Below are 21,359 nucleotides of genomic sequence, written 5' to 3' on the forward strand. Positions count from 1 at the left end.
CTGGTTTCTTCTTTATTTTTCCATGGTCCATAGTTCATTTCCACCTTGTGTTTCGCTGCAAGTACCATCCCACAGGATTTATCTCCATTCCATGTCAACTTTTAATGCTTGTACAGCTCTCCTGTTGAAAAAATGCTTTCTTCACTAATTCCACTCTGTTTCAGATGTTTTCCTTGCTTTGGCTATACTGAAAAATCTGGTTTCCTCAATAGCACAATTCTTTCAATACTTCTGATAAGTCTTGCCTTGGTTTAACAAGTTGCTCATTTTCATTTGTACCTGTTTTTCAGCTTGTTTGATTGGTCAGTATTTATCCTTAATACAAAATCTGTGCTAAATTCCCCATGGGGTAGCCTGTAACCCCTGGAGGGTGCGTCCCCAGGTGGCAGATAGGGGAATGCCTTCCAGATGTGGGTGGTAGGAGGGAAATCAAATACTTCTTGCAGACCAACAGGCTCATCAGCAGCATCTGATCCACAGTGGGCGGCTGCTAACAGCATCTGTCTCCAAGTTATGAGCGGCTGACATTTTGGCGGAAGGCAACGGAATACCACGCTGACAGAATTCCTAGAGAACCACACGGAAGGACACATTCATTTCTAAATGTTCCGGAGTTTTAAATAGTTCCCCAGTCGGATCTCTGGGGGGAACAGTTCTGAATGGATCCATGTTAAAGACGAACACAAGGAAGAAAATTAATATTGGAGCTGAATTGTTTGAAGTATATATGAAGCAGGAAAATTAGCAAATGTTATCCAAGAAATGACACAACTAAGTATTGATATTCTTGGTACAGCAGAAACTTGGTGGCCTGACAGTGGAATGTGTTCTACAGCTGGATGTACAGTATTTTATTATGGGAATCAGGACTGAAACCATAGAAGAGGAGTGGGCATTATTGTTCAGAGCGCTATTCCAAGAGCATTACGGATTTTGTGTCACTTTTCGATAGAGTTGCCTTGTTAAAACTCAGCGCCAAACCCGTTAACCTCAATATTATTCAAGTATATGCTCCAATTGCAGATGCAGATGAACAAGAAGTGGACTCTTTCTATGACCATGTCAGAGAAGTGTTTGCCCTTACAAAACATCACAAAATTAATATAAAAATGGGAGATTTCAATTCCAAGCCGCGAAAGGGCAGATGTGAGGACCTCGTATGTCCTTTTGGTTTAGGAACACGAAACAAGAGAGGTGATCATCTGCTACAATTCTGCCAAGAATTAAACATGAAAGTCACTAATACATGGTTCAAATTACCACCATGAAGACTTTATACACGGAAATCTCCAGCTGACAACAAAGACAACATAGTCCATAACCATATAAAATATAGTCTAATTAATAAGCATTTTGGAACTTCAGTTACAAGAGCATCCACTTATACTGGACCATAAACTACTAGTAGCTTCTCTCTCTTTTCTTTTTTTTTTAAAAAAAAAAACCTTGTAAAATGCAAAAAACCAACTCAAACAGCCCGAACTAAGAAGTGAAGTTAGCAAGGACATCAACTATAAAACAGTGACAATGAAACCTCTAATTGACCAAGAAAACAGAACCAGAGTATGGAAAGAAACGAAAAACATTATGCTAACCACTGCTCGAGAAACAATAGGGCATAAAACAAGAGATCAAAAACAGAAATGGATGATGATGAAATTCTTCCATTGATGGATGAATGGCAAAGGTATAAAGCCCAGTTAGATCAAACTAAGTACAATAATATCCAGAAACTCGTAAGATCAAAGATCAGAACAGCAAAAAATGAATTGCTACAACATGAATGTGAAGAAATTGAAAGCTTGCAAGTTGCACATGACGATTTTAACTTACATAAAAAGTTAAAAGAAACTGCTGGGATGTAGAGAAGAAAAAACATCTCCTTACTAACCACAAATATTGAGAAGAAATAGATACCAGAAGACTACACTAAGAACCTCTTTTCAGATGATAGACCAAATTTTGAGATTTCTACAAACAATAATTTAACAGGATTTCCAACCATGAAAGAAGAAATTGAGAATGCCATCAAAAACTCAAAAATCAATAAAGCCACAGGGCCTGACGAAATTCCAATCAAACTTATTAAACTCCTTGATGAAGAAGGTATCAAAGTCTTACACAAACTGTTTAACAAAATTTACGACACTATATTCATTACTCTGATGAATGGCTATTATCAACTTTCATTCTCTTACGAAAGAAGAGGAATGTGAGAAAATATGAAGATCACAGACTCAGTAGTCTTATGAGCCATTCTCTGAAACTATTTCTGAGAGCCATCCATCAATGGTTATATGAAAAATGTGAGAAATTCATTAGTGAGACACAGTTTGGATTTAGGAAAGGTTTAGGTACAAGAGAAGCAATAGTCACAATACAAGTTCTAGTACAAAACTGCTATGATCAGGGTAAAAATGTATACTTCCATTTTATTGACTACAGAAAAGGATTTGTTAAAGTACAATATCATATACTCATGGAAATTCTCAAAAGAATTGATATAGATGGGAAAGATATCCACTGTATAGAGAATTTATATTGGAATCAGACAGCACAGGTTAAATTTGATAATGAGGTCACAGATATGGTCAATATATGTAGAGGAGTCTGACAAGGATGCATAATGTCACCCCTGTTATTTAACTTATAGTCTGAGAATATTTTTCAGGAGGCACTTGATGAAGTAGAAAAAGGCATAACGGTTAACGGAATGTATATCAACAACTTTCACTATGCTGATGACACGGTATTGATAGCTGATAATTTAGATGACCTTCAACAAGTCATCATCATAGTAGCAAATTACAGCAGTATTCTAGGTCTAAACATTAACATCAAAAAGACTAATTTTATGATTGTCACATGAGAGTCAGGCTCATTTAAAGATGCAAATCTATGATTTCGAGGGTCTGTTATACAAAGAGTCAACAAGTTCAAATACCTTGGAACCTAGCTTTGTGAAGACTGGCGAACAGACTTCAAAATAAAATTTAAGAATATTCTTACAAGCACAGACCTAGACCTAAACCGTAGAGTCTGATTTGTAAAATGCTACATCTCGCCTGTGCTCCTACATGGCTCTGAAGGACAACAATGAAGACATTAGAGGCCTTTGAAATGTGGATTTATCACAGGATGCTTAAAATACCGTGGACTGCAAGAATAACCAACACTGAAGTACTGGAAAGCATGAACAAGCAGCGAGAAATGTTGACAGTGCTTAAAAGAAGAAAAACTGCATACCTAAGACATATAGTATGGAACACCAAATATATGCTTTCTGCAGTTAATAATAGAAGGAAAAATGGAAGGAGAAAGAAGACAAGGGTGAAGAAGAACATCATGGTTGGACAATATAAAGCAGTGGACAGGACTACGAAGTGTAGACCAGAAAAGAAAGATGCAACATGTTGTTGCCAACATCCATTGATAGATAAGCAGCAGGAGAAGAAGAAGGGCTACATTCAGAAATTCTTCTAAGTCATCTTCCCTTTCTTTTAGCTGGAAGAGTCTGTTGTATCCATGGCCATCTATAGAAATTAAATTTATGTAAATGATTCGTCATTTTTGAGACATGTAATGCCACAAGAACTAAATTTTATAGATGACACAAAAAATCTTATTATATCCCAGAGATTTGATGGTTATCCACTCATCTCTAGAAGTGCCTGAGAATTCTGTAATGAATAAAAATTCTTAATTCTGTACTACAGATTCTGATTGGGGAGGGAGGGTGGGGGTGGCAAGAGCTCACTTGTATCTTGCATGAACATAAAACTTACAATTTTCTTTCCTTTTTTCACTGTCCAATCATCAAATGTGATCAACTGCAGTGTCAATGAGCTGCAACCTCAGATTATAATTTTTTAAACATAAACTTGCCTATACTTATTTTACCACTTTCATTACTTGTCTGTCTGACTAACCCTCATTCTTCTCAAGATTTCAACAGTTTTATTTCATCTTACAATGACAGGAATTTTTTGTGACTTACTAATAGTTTATCAAGTTCCTCTACTTTTTCTTTTTCTTTTCTATACATTATGCGATCATCACTGTGCAAGTGAAAGGTTGAGATTGAGTGCTTAAAATTATTCAGACTGGAATCCCCAGTAATGTAATTTTTAATATTACTGCAGTTATTTAGTATCCATGTCACCTAAAAAATGATGATAGATTATCAAATAAAATCAAAAGTTGGTGCCCACTCCATATTCAGCAAATAATATTCTATAAAAAGCTGAAGTGAAATGAAAATAACAATGAACAATTTTTACTTACATGGAGTGTGAGCTTCCTGTGTACAGGCATATTTAATATATACACAGTGTATTGTTGTACAGGATCATTAAGAGACCAAGGAAGAAATTTAGCAGAGCGTGCCTGGTGCTAGTTCTGTACTTCACCAGGGATGCATTTTCAGATATTTTCACTGGTTCTCAGTTCGCCTTGGGTTTTCAGCTAATGACACAAGCATGTGAGAGTTTTGCTTACTCTGCATGTGTGCAATGCCATTTTACTGTCATTGGATTTGAACAACAAGCTCACGTGCATGTGGAGAATGGGGGAAACAGCTCACTACTGTGAAGAGGTGTGGGAAGAAGTATTTTTTGCCCCTGGATCACTGCTGACAAAACACACATTATTTACTGCTTACTTCTTATGCCTATGCTACACACTGACAGATTGCAAACATTGCTAGTAGGTGACAAAAGGTTCCAATTTAAACAATGGCAGGACAGGCCACAACTTTGTGAATTAACCAGTTATCTGTTGACAGTTCACACATAAAGTTCTGCGCTAGCTGTTTGTTGATTTTGTCATAGGGAAAGAAACAATATTCATGATAAATAAATAAATAAATATAAACAGCTGAACCCAGGGTGAATATAAAATAAATGTACTCTCAAAAACACATGTTTTGAGGCATAATTTGTTGGGATGATATGTCAGGAAAGAGGTGCCATTCATATCAATGTGTTACTCCATGAAAATTAATATCATGGAATACTATAGTTCTAGCTGTCGCATCACATGATAAGGCAACCCACGAGCTTAGGTGAGTACCTGAATCCGTCCCATGGATCATCAAACATCGCGCATGTCTGCCCTAAACCACATTATGAATTCCTAAGAGCTCCTTTTTAGATTCCCCTTATAGACTTAGGAATGACTACTACCATGAAGCCACGCGGGATTAGCCGAGCGGTCTAAGGTGCTGCAGTCACGGACTGTGCGACTCGTTCCGGCGGAGGTTCGCGTCCTCCCTCGGGCATGGGTGTGTGTGTTTGTCCTTAGGATAACTTAGGTTAAGTAGTGTGTAAGCTTAGGGACTGATGACCTTAGTCCCACACACTACCATGAATGGCTGACAGTATGTATATAGTGAAAATCCCTGGAGTAAAACAAATGCTACTGTTTATGAATTGTGCATACACACACATGCACACAAATTATTTGATAGTGACTCCAGCTATTTAAACTCTTGTTCTTTTTCCCAGCCTGAGTATACACTGTCACAGCCATCTTCCTCCCCTCCCCACCTCCCCCACACTCCATACTCATGCTCTCCCCCCCCCCCTTTCTCTCTCTCTCTCTCTCTCTCTCTCTCTCTCTCTCTCTCTCTCTCTCTCCCCCCCCCTCCATCCCTCCCTCCCTCTCCCTCTCTTTCAGCAGCTGTGTTGACACTTTCTGAGAGTTTCTGCAGCTGTGAGTGTCTTTTCAGTATCTGTCTGTGTCCATGTAGAATTGTGTGTACTTAGATTGGAAACAGAGTGAAAGTTCAAGGACTAGTGCAATTTTATGATCTGTTACATGAAATGAAATGCCATGTGACTAGGGCATCCCATTGGGTAGACTGTTAGTCAGGTGCAAGTCTTTCGATTTGACTCCACTTTGGCGACTTGCACATCAATCAGGATGAAATGATGGTGATCAGGACAACACAACACCCAGTCCCTGAGCGGAGAAAATCTCCAACCCAGCCAGGAATCAAACCTGGGTCCTTTGGATTGACATTCTGCCACACTGACCACTCAGCTACCGGGGGCGGACATCTGTTACATGTTTTGATACATCATCCATCAATCTGCTGCAGGAGGGTGTTGATTTTAATTTTTCCCCATGCTGTTCTTCCATTTGTTTCAGTATGTATAACAGAGAAGTAATTGGGTGTGTTGAAACACTATAAAAAACTTAAGATTTTCACACTACTGATATCACATCTAAATGACTATTTCACATTGCTGTTCAATGCCACTTCAAAAAGTGCTCATAAATGATCAGCAACCATTCAATGCACTTGTGGACGTATATTATGAATATCATTTCCTGTAAGTCACTAAGATGAATAGGTTATTAGTGACACAGCACAAACTTTGATTCGACAGATATATGGAAAGAAATCAATGAAGCCCTTTCCAAAGGAACTATCCTGGCAGTACTTGACAGATTTAGAGAAACTAAAATCTGCAACACTGCATGGGGATTGCCCAAATTGTGGAGGGAGTGGATGAGGGAAAGGAGGGGTGGGAGTGGGGGGGAGATCATAAAATGATGAAATTATTGTATAGACATCTTACTGTAACAAGTATAGCTCCCCTACTACATATGCCAGTTCTGTAATGCTTATTGAATTTTTCATTGCAACACATCATCAAATACTATAATATTGTGGTCTACTAAACCGAACATTGAAAACTAAATATAAAATATAAATATAATGCCTCATTTTTAACAAAAAATTTTATCATTGTATATGTATCAAAACCTGTATCATGCACACGATCAGTGAATGAATGAATGTTCCCGCAAAAAATTTCAAATTTTCATGTAGCTAATCATGTACACAGAAAGGTTTGCCAAATGGCAAAACATTAAATGAAACAATATACTGATATTACAAGAAAATGAGACCAATAAGCTCTGAAAAAAAGTAGAATATTTTCTGAACTTTTGAGATTTATTAGTATTCATTAGTATTCATTTATCCCAGCATGAAGGAAGGAACACATAGAAAATGTTGTGGGGAAGGCTAACTAAAGACTGCATTTTATTGGAATCTTCTCATGAAATTCCGATCACCAACTTTCTCCTCCAAATGCGAAAATATTTTGTTGACACCAACCTACATAGGGAGAAATGATCACCACAATAAAATAAGGGAAATCAGAGCTTGTACGGAAAGATATAGGGGTTTGTTCTTTCCATGCACTGTACGAGATTGGAATAACAGAGAATTGTGAAGGTGGTTTGACGAAACCTCTGCCAAGCACTTAAATGTGATTTGCAGAGTATTGATGTAGATGTAGATGAAGTAGAACCTTTAGGGATGGAGAACTGATCAAGAAATACACAAAGAAAACTGTTATAAATTATTTCATATGCAACACTACTATCACAATGGCTATTACTGAAATTCAAAATAATCAGATATAAACTAAAGCAACAAAATTAAAATTTGATTATATAACAGCAAAACAGAAAAGAGAGTTTGAAAAGCATAAGAGCCTCATACCACATTAAAATCATGTATCAGACCAGGACCTGAATCTTAGTATTTTCTTTTCACTGTACTCGCCTCTGAAAGGCAAACAAGCAACTCAAAATTTTACATGGCCTTCATGGCTTGCATAGTTTTGGTTTTTTTCATCAGAAACTTCTTTCTCAGTTCTCTTCTGTCCACATGAAATTGCTACCTACAGTCACCTATGAAGCACAGATATAAATAAACCTAAATTCACAATGCAGTTCAGCAGTGCACACTATGTCCAATTGTAGAGAGGACAATGAATTTTTTGCACACAATTCTGTCTGTCAAAATACCTCAAAAAGTGATTTGAAGCTTATACCATGATCAAATTGTCATTTTTGGAAAGAACAGTTGTCAGTAGGGGAAGCTGCTCACCAAACTGGTGTTCAGTGCAGCAACATCATTCAGGCATGAAGCCGCTATCATGAGACACAAAGTGACAAAGCTTTTGTCTATTAGTGATGACCCTTGGTTAACAACACCAGCTGATGACCACTATATACAAAATACACCTTGCAGGCATTTTGAGGAGAACGCAGAAAAACTGCATATTGCCTTTTTGGAGGCAACTGTGAGGATGGTGTTGACCCAGAATGTATGCAACCCTCTGCACATGAATAATTTGGTCTGCAGGCATTTACGAACAATAGTACAAATCTTCCATCACTGTGGTGCGTGGGAAAGATTGGCAACATGGATTAACAGCATTGGATTCTCTTCATCAGTGACTGTAGGATTTGTCATAGAAGAGTGTGGCGTCAGTCCGATACCAATGTCCATATCAGGCATGCAGTACTGAGGGATCATCAGGGAGGTGAGTCAGCCATCATGCTATCATCTACAGATGTCAAACTTCTTTTGTCACGATCTATGGTAGTTTGCGCCTGTGGGGTATCAGAACTGAATCCCACAATTTCTTGTCCAGCCACAAAAACATTATTTTGGAGATGGATTCATCTTTCAAAATAATAATGCTCAAGAACAATCCATCCACTTCATGAACACCTTTCTCCAGGAGGTCTTAGTCATTGGGATTGCAAGGCCTGTGCTATCTGCTGACTTGAAACCAACTGATCACACTGGGGACCAGCTGGAACATGCAGTGCATTGTTGTAGGTGTCATTGGCATACATAGGCTGATTTCAAAATGACTGCCATCAAACAGTGATATAGGTTTGAGCAGTATATTTCAACCACCTTGCAAACACCATGCCAAAGAGGGTGCAAGTATGGAGTAATGAGGTACTGAAGGTTACCCAACAGCAGATTTTGATTTCACAAATGTACACTTTGAAACATGGTGTCTTTATTTTGGTTATTGCTTTGTTTCTATTTCACAGGAAATTCCTTCAATCCCTTGTCTCCTTGCATCCAAGTCCTCACACAGTCACAGATATATTGGTGTGAAAGTGGTTCTGAGCCATTTATGCCCATGCACAGGGTAGAATTAAGGATATATTGGTCAATGGACTTTATAACTTACTCTGTACAATATCTGCACTTGTTTCTATGGAAGAATATAGCACTTCCAAAAGCTTCAGTACACTGTTTTTTACATGTCGTTAGCATTATGCTATTTGGAAAGACAACATATGAAAAGGTCTGCGCGTAACACTTGCTTCTTTATTAAAAGTTGTACTTAAGGTCTCACTGTTTTATAATCCTAAACCATAAAAAATATTGTTTTATGCACTTAGACAATTAATGAAAAATACTTTACACTTCCTCCTCCAAAGTATGCACACACCTATTAGTGGACATTAATGTGGGATTTATCCACCCTTTGGCTTTTAAGACAGTTGAATTCTGTTAGGGACACTTTCAGTGAGGTGTCTGAGTGTCTACAGAGGAATGGCAGCCCATTCTTCCTCAAGAGCCAAAGCCAGAGAAAGTAGTGATGTTGACTGCTGACATCTGGAGCAAAGTTGACAGTCTAATTCATCACAAAGGTTAAGACTCTGGACAAGCCAGTTCATCTCAGGAATGTTATTGCCATAAATCATTTGCCTCACAGATACTGCATTATGACAGGGTGCATTGTCATGCTTATACAATCATCATCTCCAAGCTGTTCCTCTACTGTATGCAGCACACAATGCTGTAAAATGAGTTCATTTCTTTCTGAATTTAGCATTGTGGTTTGTAAGTGCAATAAGAGGACAACACCCAAGCCACTAAAACCACCACCATACTGTAACACCACCTCCTCTGAACTTCACAGTTGGCACTATACACAATGGCACATAACATTCTCCATGAATTCTCCAGACCTGAACCTTTCCATCAGACTGTCATAGGATACAGGATGAGTCATCACTCCTAATCACTTGTTATCAGTCACTCACTGTCCAGTGGTATCACTCTTTACACCACTTGAAGCATTGCTTAGCAGTGACTAGTGACTTATGAGGAGCTGTTCGACCATTGTAAATTCATTCTTTCTCCTTACTATGCAGAGTCATAGTGCTAGCTCACCTGCCGGTAGTGCTTTGCAACTCACAATTGATTCCTTCTGCTGATTTCTTTTTACAACCACCCTCCATAATGCTCAACTGTCCCTGTCCATCAGTACACAAGGTCTACCACGTTTAGATGCGGTTATTCCTTCACATTTCTATTTCATAATTACATCACCAACAGAGTTGACTTGGGTAGTTTTAGAAAGGCTGAAGTGTCCCTCATGGATTTGTTTCTCTAGTCACATCCAATGACTGCTCCACATTCGAAGTCACTAAGCTCTCCTGTTGTTACAGCTTCTCTACTGATGACACAGTACTTCCCATCTCCTTTTATACTGGCAGGTTCACATTTCATGACATGTAGCAGTGAATTTTACATTAGATAGGGGTGTCTGGATACTTCAGATGAGATAGTATATATGTTACGCAATATCAGTATTCTGCAATAGGCATAACACTATACCTGACAGAAGCAATGTAATTCCCATGGAAAACATTTCTTTATTAACATATATGAATGATTTATATTGTCTGTCAACATATGCTCTGTTACTAAGATACTACTCAAGTTATTGTTTATGTATGTTGCTTTTAATCTTTTATGAAAGACTGAGAAAAGTTGGAACACAGCAGTAAACCTTTTTCATGCAACAGTCAGGTTGGGAATTGGTTAGTCTCTTGTTCTATTCAAATGCAAAAGTGCCACCAACATTACACTTAAGACTGTATGAGAGGATATGAGGGGAGAGGTATAAGAGGAATAAAACTAACTAAATTGTGAACCGAGTACATAGGTTTTCCTGTTTTGTTGAAATGAGAGCTTCTATAAGAAGTCATCAAGCTCCAATTAGATGATAGGGACCTTAATTCAGTCAAACAGATTGTAGAATGCACGAAAATGACAGAACTCAAATTTTAGTTAGAGTGGATCTGCATCAGAACATGACTTACAAAAGCCATGAATTTGACACAAAAGCCACAAAGGTAATTCACATTCAATGTTGTGAATGACTAGAAAAGGAATATTGTTATATGAGTACACATGACATACAGAGTGGAAGAAAAATGTAAGAAATATATATTAACACACTTGTTAGACACACAGCTTAGATTCAACAAAAAAGTTACAGGAAATAGCTGACTTTTCTTTTTTTAAATTTTTTTTGTTATTTATTTATTTTAATTCTCACTTGTTCCGATGAAGTGATTTCTGGAAAATGCAGGAAACCCTAGAGATTTGAACCCCCGTTCTCCTAAACATGACTTTTATGCCCTAAAATCTGCACCACCTCACTCAATTACATGGAAAGTGTCATACATCCCAAATTGAATGTATTGTGTATCAGTCGGCTAGGCATACTGCCTAAGGTGAACACAATGACCAACTTGTAAATTAAACTCTTTTACTGTATTTTTCAGTCTTGGATCTCAAAAATAGCATCATAAGTAGGTTTGACTTGCAATGTCACAATAAACATGCTGGTTCACATTCATCATCATTTGAATGAGAGGTAACCTATCTCCAATGTTATTCATTCTTCACATTGAGCAAGCTATGAAGAAACCAAGGAGAAATCTGGAAAGGGAATTCAAGTTCAAGGAGAAGAAATTAAAACATTTGAGATTTGCAGGTGACATTGTAATTCTGTCACAGATGGCTAAGGACACAGTACAACAGTTGAACAGGTGGGTAGTGTCTCAGAAAGAGGTCATTTGATGAACATCAACACAAGTAAAAGACGGGTAATAGAATGTGTTCAAATTAAATCAGGTGATACTGATGGAATTAGATTAGGAAATAGTAGATGAGTTTTGATATGTGGGCAGCAAAATAACTGAAGGTATCTGAAACTAGAAAGGATATAAAATACAAACTTCGCAAAAATTGACGTTTTAGTCTTCAGAGAAAATCTGTCATCACTTTTATATAACAGATTTTATTGCCCTCTACATTGCTTTCATTTTTAAAATGGTTGATTTTAATTCAACAAGAACCATCTTCAGATCTTATTGTAACTGTTACAGGAGCAACTTGTCCAATTATCAGCAAAATTACATTCTGTGTCACAACATAAATATTACAAGTTTTCAAGCTCTACTGTAGATGCAGAACATCTGAGAAGTTTGGAAGGTAAGAGAGGAGTACTGACACAAGTAAACAGGTGTGAGCAGGTCATAAGTCACACAGGATGGATCAATCAGTAGAGTACTTGATTACAAAAGGCAAACCTCCCAGGTTTGAGTCCCTATCCAGAACACAGCATTAATATGCCAGGAATTTTCAGATCAGTGCACACTCGGCTGTGAAATGAAAATTCATTCTGATTGCATCTCTCATATGATAACATGCACACTGATGTTCAACTGATTGCTTAGTCAGATGCGGGAAGAGGTGACAAGCAGCACAATTACTGGCCATGACCTGCTGTAAGCATAGATCAGTAACCCAGTTAAGGGAGATGAGAAGAATAATAAACAGGACAAATGAAGTTTCATGAAAGATGTGTCACAAAACTCATAAGCATTGTTTCATGAACCAGAGAATCAAATTCTTTCCAAAAGTAAGGATAATACTTTCAGTTTTGAAACAAGACTAGCACAGATAAACAACTTTTGAACTGGGTAATTGAGTTGGATATGGACGACACTGAAAGTGATCTCAGTGTTCTTCAATCCAAATCCATCTGAATGAATACACTGTATTCTTCTCCATAAAGTTGCATTTTTATTGGGAAACAGCAGATTTTCAGTTGATCATTTGTCCATAAATTTGCCTTATAAAGACCTTCTTTATGTGCACTAATATGACTATCAGATTTAATGTCAACCTTCTGTCCTGTTCCCCCTCTCCCAAACAACAGTAGTTTGCTACTATTGGTAAACTGCTCAAGTTACAGTATGTTATTCACAATAGCACTGGCTTCATCAGTTGGATGTTTACATGAATACATTGCAGCAGTGACCTAATTGTTTGCTTCCTCAATGTTTATTTAAATGGTTTGTGAAAAACTGTCTTGCAAATCTCAATCAATGAAAGTTTTTTGAGGTGATCTTCCTCAGTCTTCAATAATCTCTCTTACAGTTTTCTTTATCACATATCACATATTCCTGCCACTATAACTTTAGAAGTATTGGGCTTAATACATCACACTATACACTAGTCTATATTAAATTTGATGTATCTTAATATGTGTGATTAATCATTCATCTCTGTAATGCCCCTGCTTTGAGATGAAAGTAAGATGAACAAACACATATTCGAATGTGCCCGACAATAACTGTGCTTCAGTGTGCCATTACAAAGCAAATACTGGGCTAAAAGAAGAGTGCTTCCCACATTTTAATCAATATAAATATTTGCTTCATCACAGTGCTCATCAAATTATGAAGTGCTACCACAGTCACATCAACACTAAATCGCTGCACTTCAAACAGAAATTGCATAAATCAGACAATATATACATTCCTGATGTTCTAGTGAGCAAGACTGGAATTAAAAACAGTGGAACTTTACAAATAATATGAACCAGGACTTGTAGCTTTGTAGAAAAAATTCAATTGTATGCAGATAACACTGTGAACAAAAGGTGTTATTCATGCTCTGTAGAGGAATTCACTTAATTATGTGTATACGAGCAATTTACTGATGTGTTACAGGATAAACCCTAACACTACTGATAAAATTTTGAAGTTTGTTCAGGAATCTTTCCTGAGCATTTTGGTGGCTCAATACAGAGTAATAGTGCAATGATGATTCATTTGGTTTATTATTCCAGTTACAATTTTTCTTCGAAAATGCCATTGTAACAGTGAGAAAGCAATACAAAAGTGTCTATTTTCTTAAAGGCGCCTAGGTACAGATGTAAAATCACTAAGATGTCATTGCCATTTCTTTGTGATCAGCTCAGTATAACTTTGTTGCACTGATCTTCAGTTGCATTCAGTGAAGCCATACACAAGGTGTATATAAGCTGTGTCTTGAGCAGCAGACCTACCCACATTGCTGTGTATCAACTAACCCTGCATACTCAGAGGTACTGAATGTAAGCCTAAAGGTGACAAGTAAAGTGGTCATAGCTGTTGTCAACAGGAAGTACTGTGAATGAATGAAACAAGTCTTTTTCTAAACAAGAGACAGAGTGCATACTACTGACCTTTGACGCTTTGACGCATTGTGCAAATATTTTTATTGCAATACAGACATAATAATTAAGGTAAGAAATCAAATGAAATGCAGTTACTCTATAATGAACCATCAGAGAGCATGGATCTCTTGCCTCAAAATACCCAGAAAATATAACAGAAATTGATAGTGGTGCAAATGGCACATTGAAACCCATATACGGACCCTTGAAGGGAAAACATAACAGAAACTGATAATGGTGCAAATGTTGCATTGAAACCCATATAAGGACCCAAGAAGGGAGTTTATTGCACAAAATGCATTTTCAAAACAATGCCTTCAATACTCCTAGGAATTTTTTATTCCTTCTGCATACTGATAATTGCTGTAACCCACTGATAATATTCTTTCACCTTTCTTTTCAGCGATTTATTTTCATAGGCTGCATATTTACTTTCTCATGAAGCATTTCAGAATGTAGCAATTCAGAGCAACATCTATGGTCTACATTTCATTCATTAATGTAGTATCATTCATTAATGTAGCATAAACCACACTTGTTATGTTTCTACACATCAACACTCTTTTTATTACTATTAAAAAAGAACCTTCAAGAAAAGATTGTAATAGAAATAATTATACATTGTATACTATATTCATTTGTATGGGTAGTCTGGAATTTATTTTAAGAAGTTAACATGAATATCCTTATTATTTCTCATTCACAAAGAACAACACAGATTCAGAAGGCAAGAGAGAGATAATACCATTTTAGAAGATACTGAGGACCTTCTCTCATGCTCAAGAAATAAGTGATTCGCTTCCATTGTAAAACCAGCATTATGGAACCTAACTAAACAGAGCACAAGTAACAGTAATGCTGTGAATTAGAAGATTAAGATTTATTAATATTTTATTGAAAGCAGCTTACCATTACAAACATATCCTTTATACAATACATATCAGTTTTGCATGCTACAAAGTACTTGCACTTAAACAAAATAGAAATTACTAAATAATAAAGTATCAGTTACTTACATATTTAGAATATTCTATATAATGTTGGCTCCACTGTAGTGTTAAATGCAAAAATCAGTGCATTCTTAAATATTACACAAGGTGTATAACTGTTTTAATTATTACATAAATATAAAAACAGTTACTCATTCCAAAATTTACATTTTATGTAAACTGATCTGAAGAATTAAGTGTAACCAGTACACAAGGAACTTCCCAGTTTCAAACACACTATCATTACATAATATAGGATCAGAATAAACATTTTAAATTTTCAACAGCACTGAAGCAACTCAATAAACAAGTTTAATTGTAACATGAACAGATATGGTCATAGCTCCTCTGAAAGGTATACAAGGTGTATCAACGCCAGTAAGAAGGCATGAGGAAAGGAGGAGGGAAAAGTGGAAGACACAATTACAACATACAGTACTATTCAATACCTGAATCTAGAGAAAAGACTTCTGCTTCCTTAAAGTAACTATGTAAAGAAAGAAATTAAATGATAAGGCAAAAGGAAGAGAAACTGCAATGTTCCTGCAACTGCAGACACTGAGACTACTAAATGAGGAATAAGACCAAAACATATGGCAAAAAATGACATAGCCTATTTGTTATTCTTATTGTGAAAGAGGCAACTGTCAAGCTGTAACACATATCCAGCAAGAAACAGTAGCAACTCAGGCAAACATAGAGAATAACATAATATGAATATTCACAAAGAGAAACAGAAGAAAATTATCACGATAGAATTTCCAGAAATGTGATCAAAAGGTTTGCTATTTGCCTGTCTCAAGAGAAAGAGCCTTACTGTAAAAAGGACTGACATGTGACAACTTTTCATGATTTTTTGAAGTTAAATTTTAAGAGAAAAAAGACTGAGGTATGCAAATGCAAATATTGTTACTGACGTTTCTGATCTTAGCAAAGCAGAAATTTAAATGAATATATCATTGTTAAAGAAATGACTACCATGTGAAGGGAGCAGTTCAGTATACTTCAGGAAGCTGGTTCATAACAGGGGATGAAACAGGTTGAATTTTAAAAAAAATTAATAATAATGTTTCTAAATTTAAAATCAATATCAGTGTAAGTTAACTTTAAATAAGGGTTGTCTCAGTGATGATATATGTATAATGCGTACATTTTCATTTTAATGTGGGAAATAACATATTTCAAACATGTTTCTCTACTTTGTGTTAATCATTTCGATAATTACTGGCTGTTAAATGCTGCAGCTGGTAAATGCAGACAGAAAATTGTAAATTAATTAAATTTCTAATAGTACATGTTCATCTCTATACTATATTTGTCAGTTTGATTTTTCCATCTGAAACTTGTTTGTGGTGTGTGACTGAGAATAATGTCTTCTTCACTATTAGTGAGTTCCTGACAGTTTGTTGGTAAGTGCTTTAATTTAAATATTTTTTGCCTCTGGAGTACTAGCATTCAGTTTATTTTGTATAAACAGATTAGAAGCTGAACTATGATTTAGGGTCTTGTTATAATTGTATGACATTACTTTTTTTAGTCTCACTACATAAAACAATAATATTCCACTTTCACCCTCTCTGTTGCAGTTAAGTTCCAAATTTATAGCTCTCAGTATTATTATTTTCTTTGACTGCAATTTCAAGTATTCTGAGGACACAGATACTTTTATAATTTCTCATAACAGAATATTGTTATTTGACTGTCACACCAAATGACTGCCATGATAATAAATTCTTCTGGTATACAAGATCTCAGGCTGATATACACACTGTTCACATACAAACTGCGTGTAAACTTCAGCTGACAGGCAGAAAGAACTAAGGAACAAACAAAGATCTGGATTCTGTGGATTCACAAAGTTTACATTTAAAAAATAAAGGTAGTCCATAAAGGTATTTTGACTAGCTGAAGGTTAATGGGTGTGAAATTTGCTCCCATCACTTACCATATCCCTGCCCCTGAAGGAACAGACGGAATGCTTCACTGACCTTCCCCGGTTGTTCTTCTAACACCATTCCACAGTCTTGTATCTGTCAACATAGAAGAGAACAAATGTAATGTTGTCACTGAAGTACATATTTGAAGGTTAGTCAAAGTTTCTCACTTCTGTGGTAGCAGAAGACTACACATGATATCTAAATACGTCATTCTACTGACTCTTAGTATGCTAAATTTAGATCACATAACAGTGACTGAAGAGTGCAATGAATTTATTTGCCAATTCATCTTCAAAAATAAGCATCACAAAAATTAAATTACAGCCAAATAAGCTCAGAAAAGTTATGCTTGAAAAATTGTAGTAAACTAACACAGAAACAAAAAATTGATAGAAAATGTCCAATTTTTTAACCACAAACAAGCTGGAAAAGTGGAGGTTCAATGCTAGATGAAATTCTACTCTTCAGCAATTAAACACAGAACTGACTCAGGTTAGTGGAACAAGGACTTAAGCTTCCATTCCAGTCCCATCTTCTGCCAGGCAAGCAACAGCTGATTCAAAACACAAGCCTTACTACTATATTTTTGTTTGTTTGTATGCCTAGAGCTGTCTGACAAATAGATCTTTCTATCTTTTTTCTGATTTGTTTCATATAAAAATAGTCTTTAACAAAAATTGTCTGATGTTTATAAAATAATTTATTAGCCTGATAATTCTCTAAAATCCTTTGGTTTATTACTTTGAAAAAGTCGAACACATGCAAAGCAAGAGATCAACTCAGGGGTAAAAAAATTGATCTTTAGCATTACCACTGTCCAACTCATGAATGATGGCAGTTCACCCAGATCGAGACACTGATGGGGATTGTAGTGTTGCTGGTTCCAAGTAACAGATGTGGTAGGTGTTACACGTGCTTTGCACTTTTTAAGGAGGCTTGCATTCTGCACATTATGTCTTTCATTTGCTTACATAAAATTTGTCGCTTACCACTAACATCAGTGACAACTCACAACAAATGTAACAAAAATTTACTAAATAATTTGCTACAATCCCATTTAATGCTCATATTGGCTGCAACATTCACAGCAGAACACTCTGAACCCTACTGAATGCTCAATGGCTGTTAAAGAATGCACAATGTAGATGCACATAACAAGGCTTATCTCAACCATCATCATTCATGACTCCACATATAAATAAAAAAGGCAAATAAGAATAATGGTGGAAATGAAATTCATTAGTTGCAGAAATATTAACACTTCAGAATCATTGGCCACCAAATTCAATTCATTCATTGATTCACTCTTCCATCTAATTCCCCTCCCCCCAATGTGAAGGACAACCCCATGTTCATGACAGTTCATTTTACAAAGCATCATGAGAAAGAAAGTTGCACTATATTGTCAGATTCAAGCTTGTGTGACACCTGACTGTAAAGGATAACTAGCAATGAATAAATAAGTGAAATTAGGATGCCATTCACATTTACATCTTTTCTAAAAGTTAGCTACGAAATATGGCAAGTACATACAAAATATAAGAGACTTTTCAGATTTGGAGGCAGCTGTAACATGGTAATGATGGTAATTACTCTTCAGCAATGCTGCAACAAAGCACTATGTAGAGTTAATCAATGGGGTTCCTCTTCCATGCTAACTAGCACAGACTCTGAAAATGTCAGTCATTTCAAACCAAACTCGTGCTTTCCTCACACAACATTCTAAAAGCCAAGAATGAAGGTAATCAGTTGCATTCAGTATTCGTTGACTTCCAAAAAACATTTGACGCTTGACATAGTTACATGTCAGCACTTATTGACAAAATGAAAACTGTAAAAGGTATCAAACGAAATTTGCAATTGATTTTCAGATTTCTTGCTAGAGAGGATGCAGTAAGTTATCTTGGATTGATAGTCACATAAGATGCAGGAGTAATTTCAGGCATACCCAGGGAAATGTGTTGGAACCCTTGCTGTTCATATTATACATTAATGGTCTGACAGGAAATATTAACAACAATTTAAGAATTTTTGAGATGATGCAGTTAGCTATAATAATGTACTACCTGAAAAAAGCTGCATACATGTCCAGTCAGATCTTGGAAACATATGGAAGTGATACAAAGATTCCCAACTTGTTTTAAGTGTTCAGATAAATCAAACTGTGACACTTCACAAAAAAAAAAAAAAAAAAAAAAAAAAAAAAAAAAAAAAAAAATGTAGCATGACTACAACATAAATGAGCGACTCCTGTAATCAGTCAACTTGTACAAATATCTGGGTGAACAGTTTGTGGGAATATGAAATAGTAATGATCATATAGGCTCAATCATGGGTAAAGCATGTGGCAAACTTTGGTTCACTAGTAAGATGTTGGGAGAAAAGCAGTAGCCTACAAAAGAGATTGCTTACAAAACAATCATGCTGTTCATCCTACAATACTGCTTGTGGTGTCACCGCCAGACACCACACTTGCTAGGTGGTAGTTTAAATCGGCCGCGGTCCATTTAGTACATGTCGGACCCGCGTGTCGCCACTGTGTGATCGCAGACCTAGCGCCACCAGAAGGCAGGTCTCGTGATACGAACAAGCACTCGCCCCAGTTGTACGGACGACCTAGCTAGCGACTTAGCGACTAGATGTACGAAGCCTTTCTCTCTCATTAGCCGAGAGACAGAATAGCCTTCAGCTAAGTTAATGGCTACGAACTAGCAAGCGCCATTAGCCTTACAGTGATTGTAATTAAAGTCTCCTGTGTATCGTCAAGAGCGATGTACCACAATGATTGATTAAAGATAAGTATTAATCCAGCTACGTACTTTTCTTCATAGCATTAATTACGTAGCCTGTTCCAGTATTTCACGCCCGTCTGCGTTAGTCTAGCGTGCATTTTCAGCCATCTCTCTCTACAAGGTGTTGGCCCAGCTGCCGACACATCACTGCTCAAGTGTGTAGAACTCATATCAAATACAGTTACAAAACCAAATTTAACTATTAATTCAACTTATGGGCTCAGACTTGTGGCAGTCAGATAAAAATAATTTTCTGTTGCATCCCCATTAATATTGCAAGTATATGAAGTTCTGTAGCAGAAATAGGATGAAGTGTGGTGATTTTAAATAAGCATTTCCAAAATGGTAGTAAAATTTATAATTATCATAAAGCAAATTGCATTACATTATTCTACTAATAAATATAAAATCTTGAAATGATAAGTTTAATCTTAATGAAGTCCATGAGCATAGTCAAAGGCATGTTCAAATAATAATCCAGTTATAACAAATCTATGAAGAAAAGTGTGGTGGAATGCTCTGCTCGTTAGAAGATAAGCAGCCAAACAATGAAAGACTACATACATTCAGGAGCATATATAACTACAAAGCACTTAAGTGTGTTTCAAAAGTGTTTCTCAACAATGAAAAAATTTGAGTGTATAGATATAAAGCAAACTTACTGTGCTGTAATCAGTTAAATTAATTACATAAATTTTCTTGGACAACTGGAAATGATGAATAAATAGTCATGCTATTTTACTCCCAAAAAGTAAAGATGTAGATGGTGATGACAGGAATGAGAACTTTTAACAACTACATTTGATAGTAAAAATTTCAATTTGCATGTAAGTATGATGTAATCAAATAAGTTCAAAGTAACACAGAATGTTTTATTATTAGCTGGATAATTACACACAAAGAACTGGCTTCATTGTAGAAGCATGGAGAAGAAATCAGCATTCCTCTGCTCACTAACCTATTATTCTAAGTCCAATCATAAAAAAGCATTAGTTACAGCAAGACAGAATATTACATGAGGTGCTGAGAATCACAAGGGCGTAAAGCACACCATCGTCAAATTTGAGAATGTAGCATCTGTTAATCTTATGGCAAGCCAGTTTTGCCTATGCTGTAGGCCCACATTGTACACACAAATGAAAAGGTGTCTCACCGATTTCTCTGATATTCACTTTGATATGGGCCCAAAGCACAAAGAATAATTTTGTTGCTCTGTGCTACTCATTTGTTATCTAAGGTTTCCAACATAATTTAGTGTCTACAACATGCATGAAGTAGTACTTTGTAATTGGAGGTATTTTGGCAGTTTTATCTAAACTTCATGCACAAAACATACTTAATGAAATTGGTGATAATGAGGCCCATGAAGTGTTAGAATAGATCGTAATTGTGTGTACAGTGCATTTAATATCTGTTCTTATATTGTAATTTTAGTTTCACATTAATTACACACTTCACAGCTGTCAAAACACTATTATCACTAGTTTATAAACAGAAATTTTG

At 36.2% G+C, this 21,359-nt stretch overlaps 1 protein-coding gene across 6 annotated transcripts in view; it reads right to left on the reverse strand.

Moving 5' to 3' along the window:
• LOC124795329 (protein NDRG3) overlaps positions 1 to 21,359 on the reverse strand; it is a 547,589-nt gene that overhangs the window by 34,105 nt on the left and 492,125 nt on the right. For all 6 annotated transcript variants that reach the window (XM_047259309.1, XM_047259311.1, XM_047259310.1 and 3 more), the window contains one exon: positions 17,073 to 17,157. In XM_047259309.1, the coding sequence (XP_047115265.1) occupies positions 17,073 to 17,157 (85 nt within the window). The remainder of the gene's footprint in view (positions 1 to 17,072; positions 17,158 to 21,359) is intronic.

This window comes from Schistocerca piceifrons, chromosome 4, assembly GCF_021461385.2.
Source record: "Schistocerca piceifrons isolate TAMUIC-IGC-003096 chromosome 4, iqSchPice1.1, whole genome shotgun sequence".
Classification (NCBI taxonomy): domain Eukaryota; kingdom Metazoa; phylum Arthropoda; class Insecta; order Orthoptera; family Acrididae; genus Schistocerca; species Schistocerca piceifrons.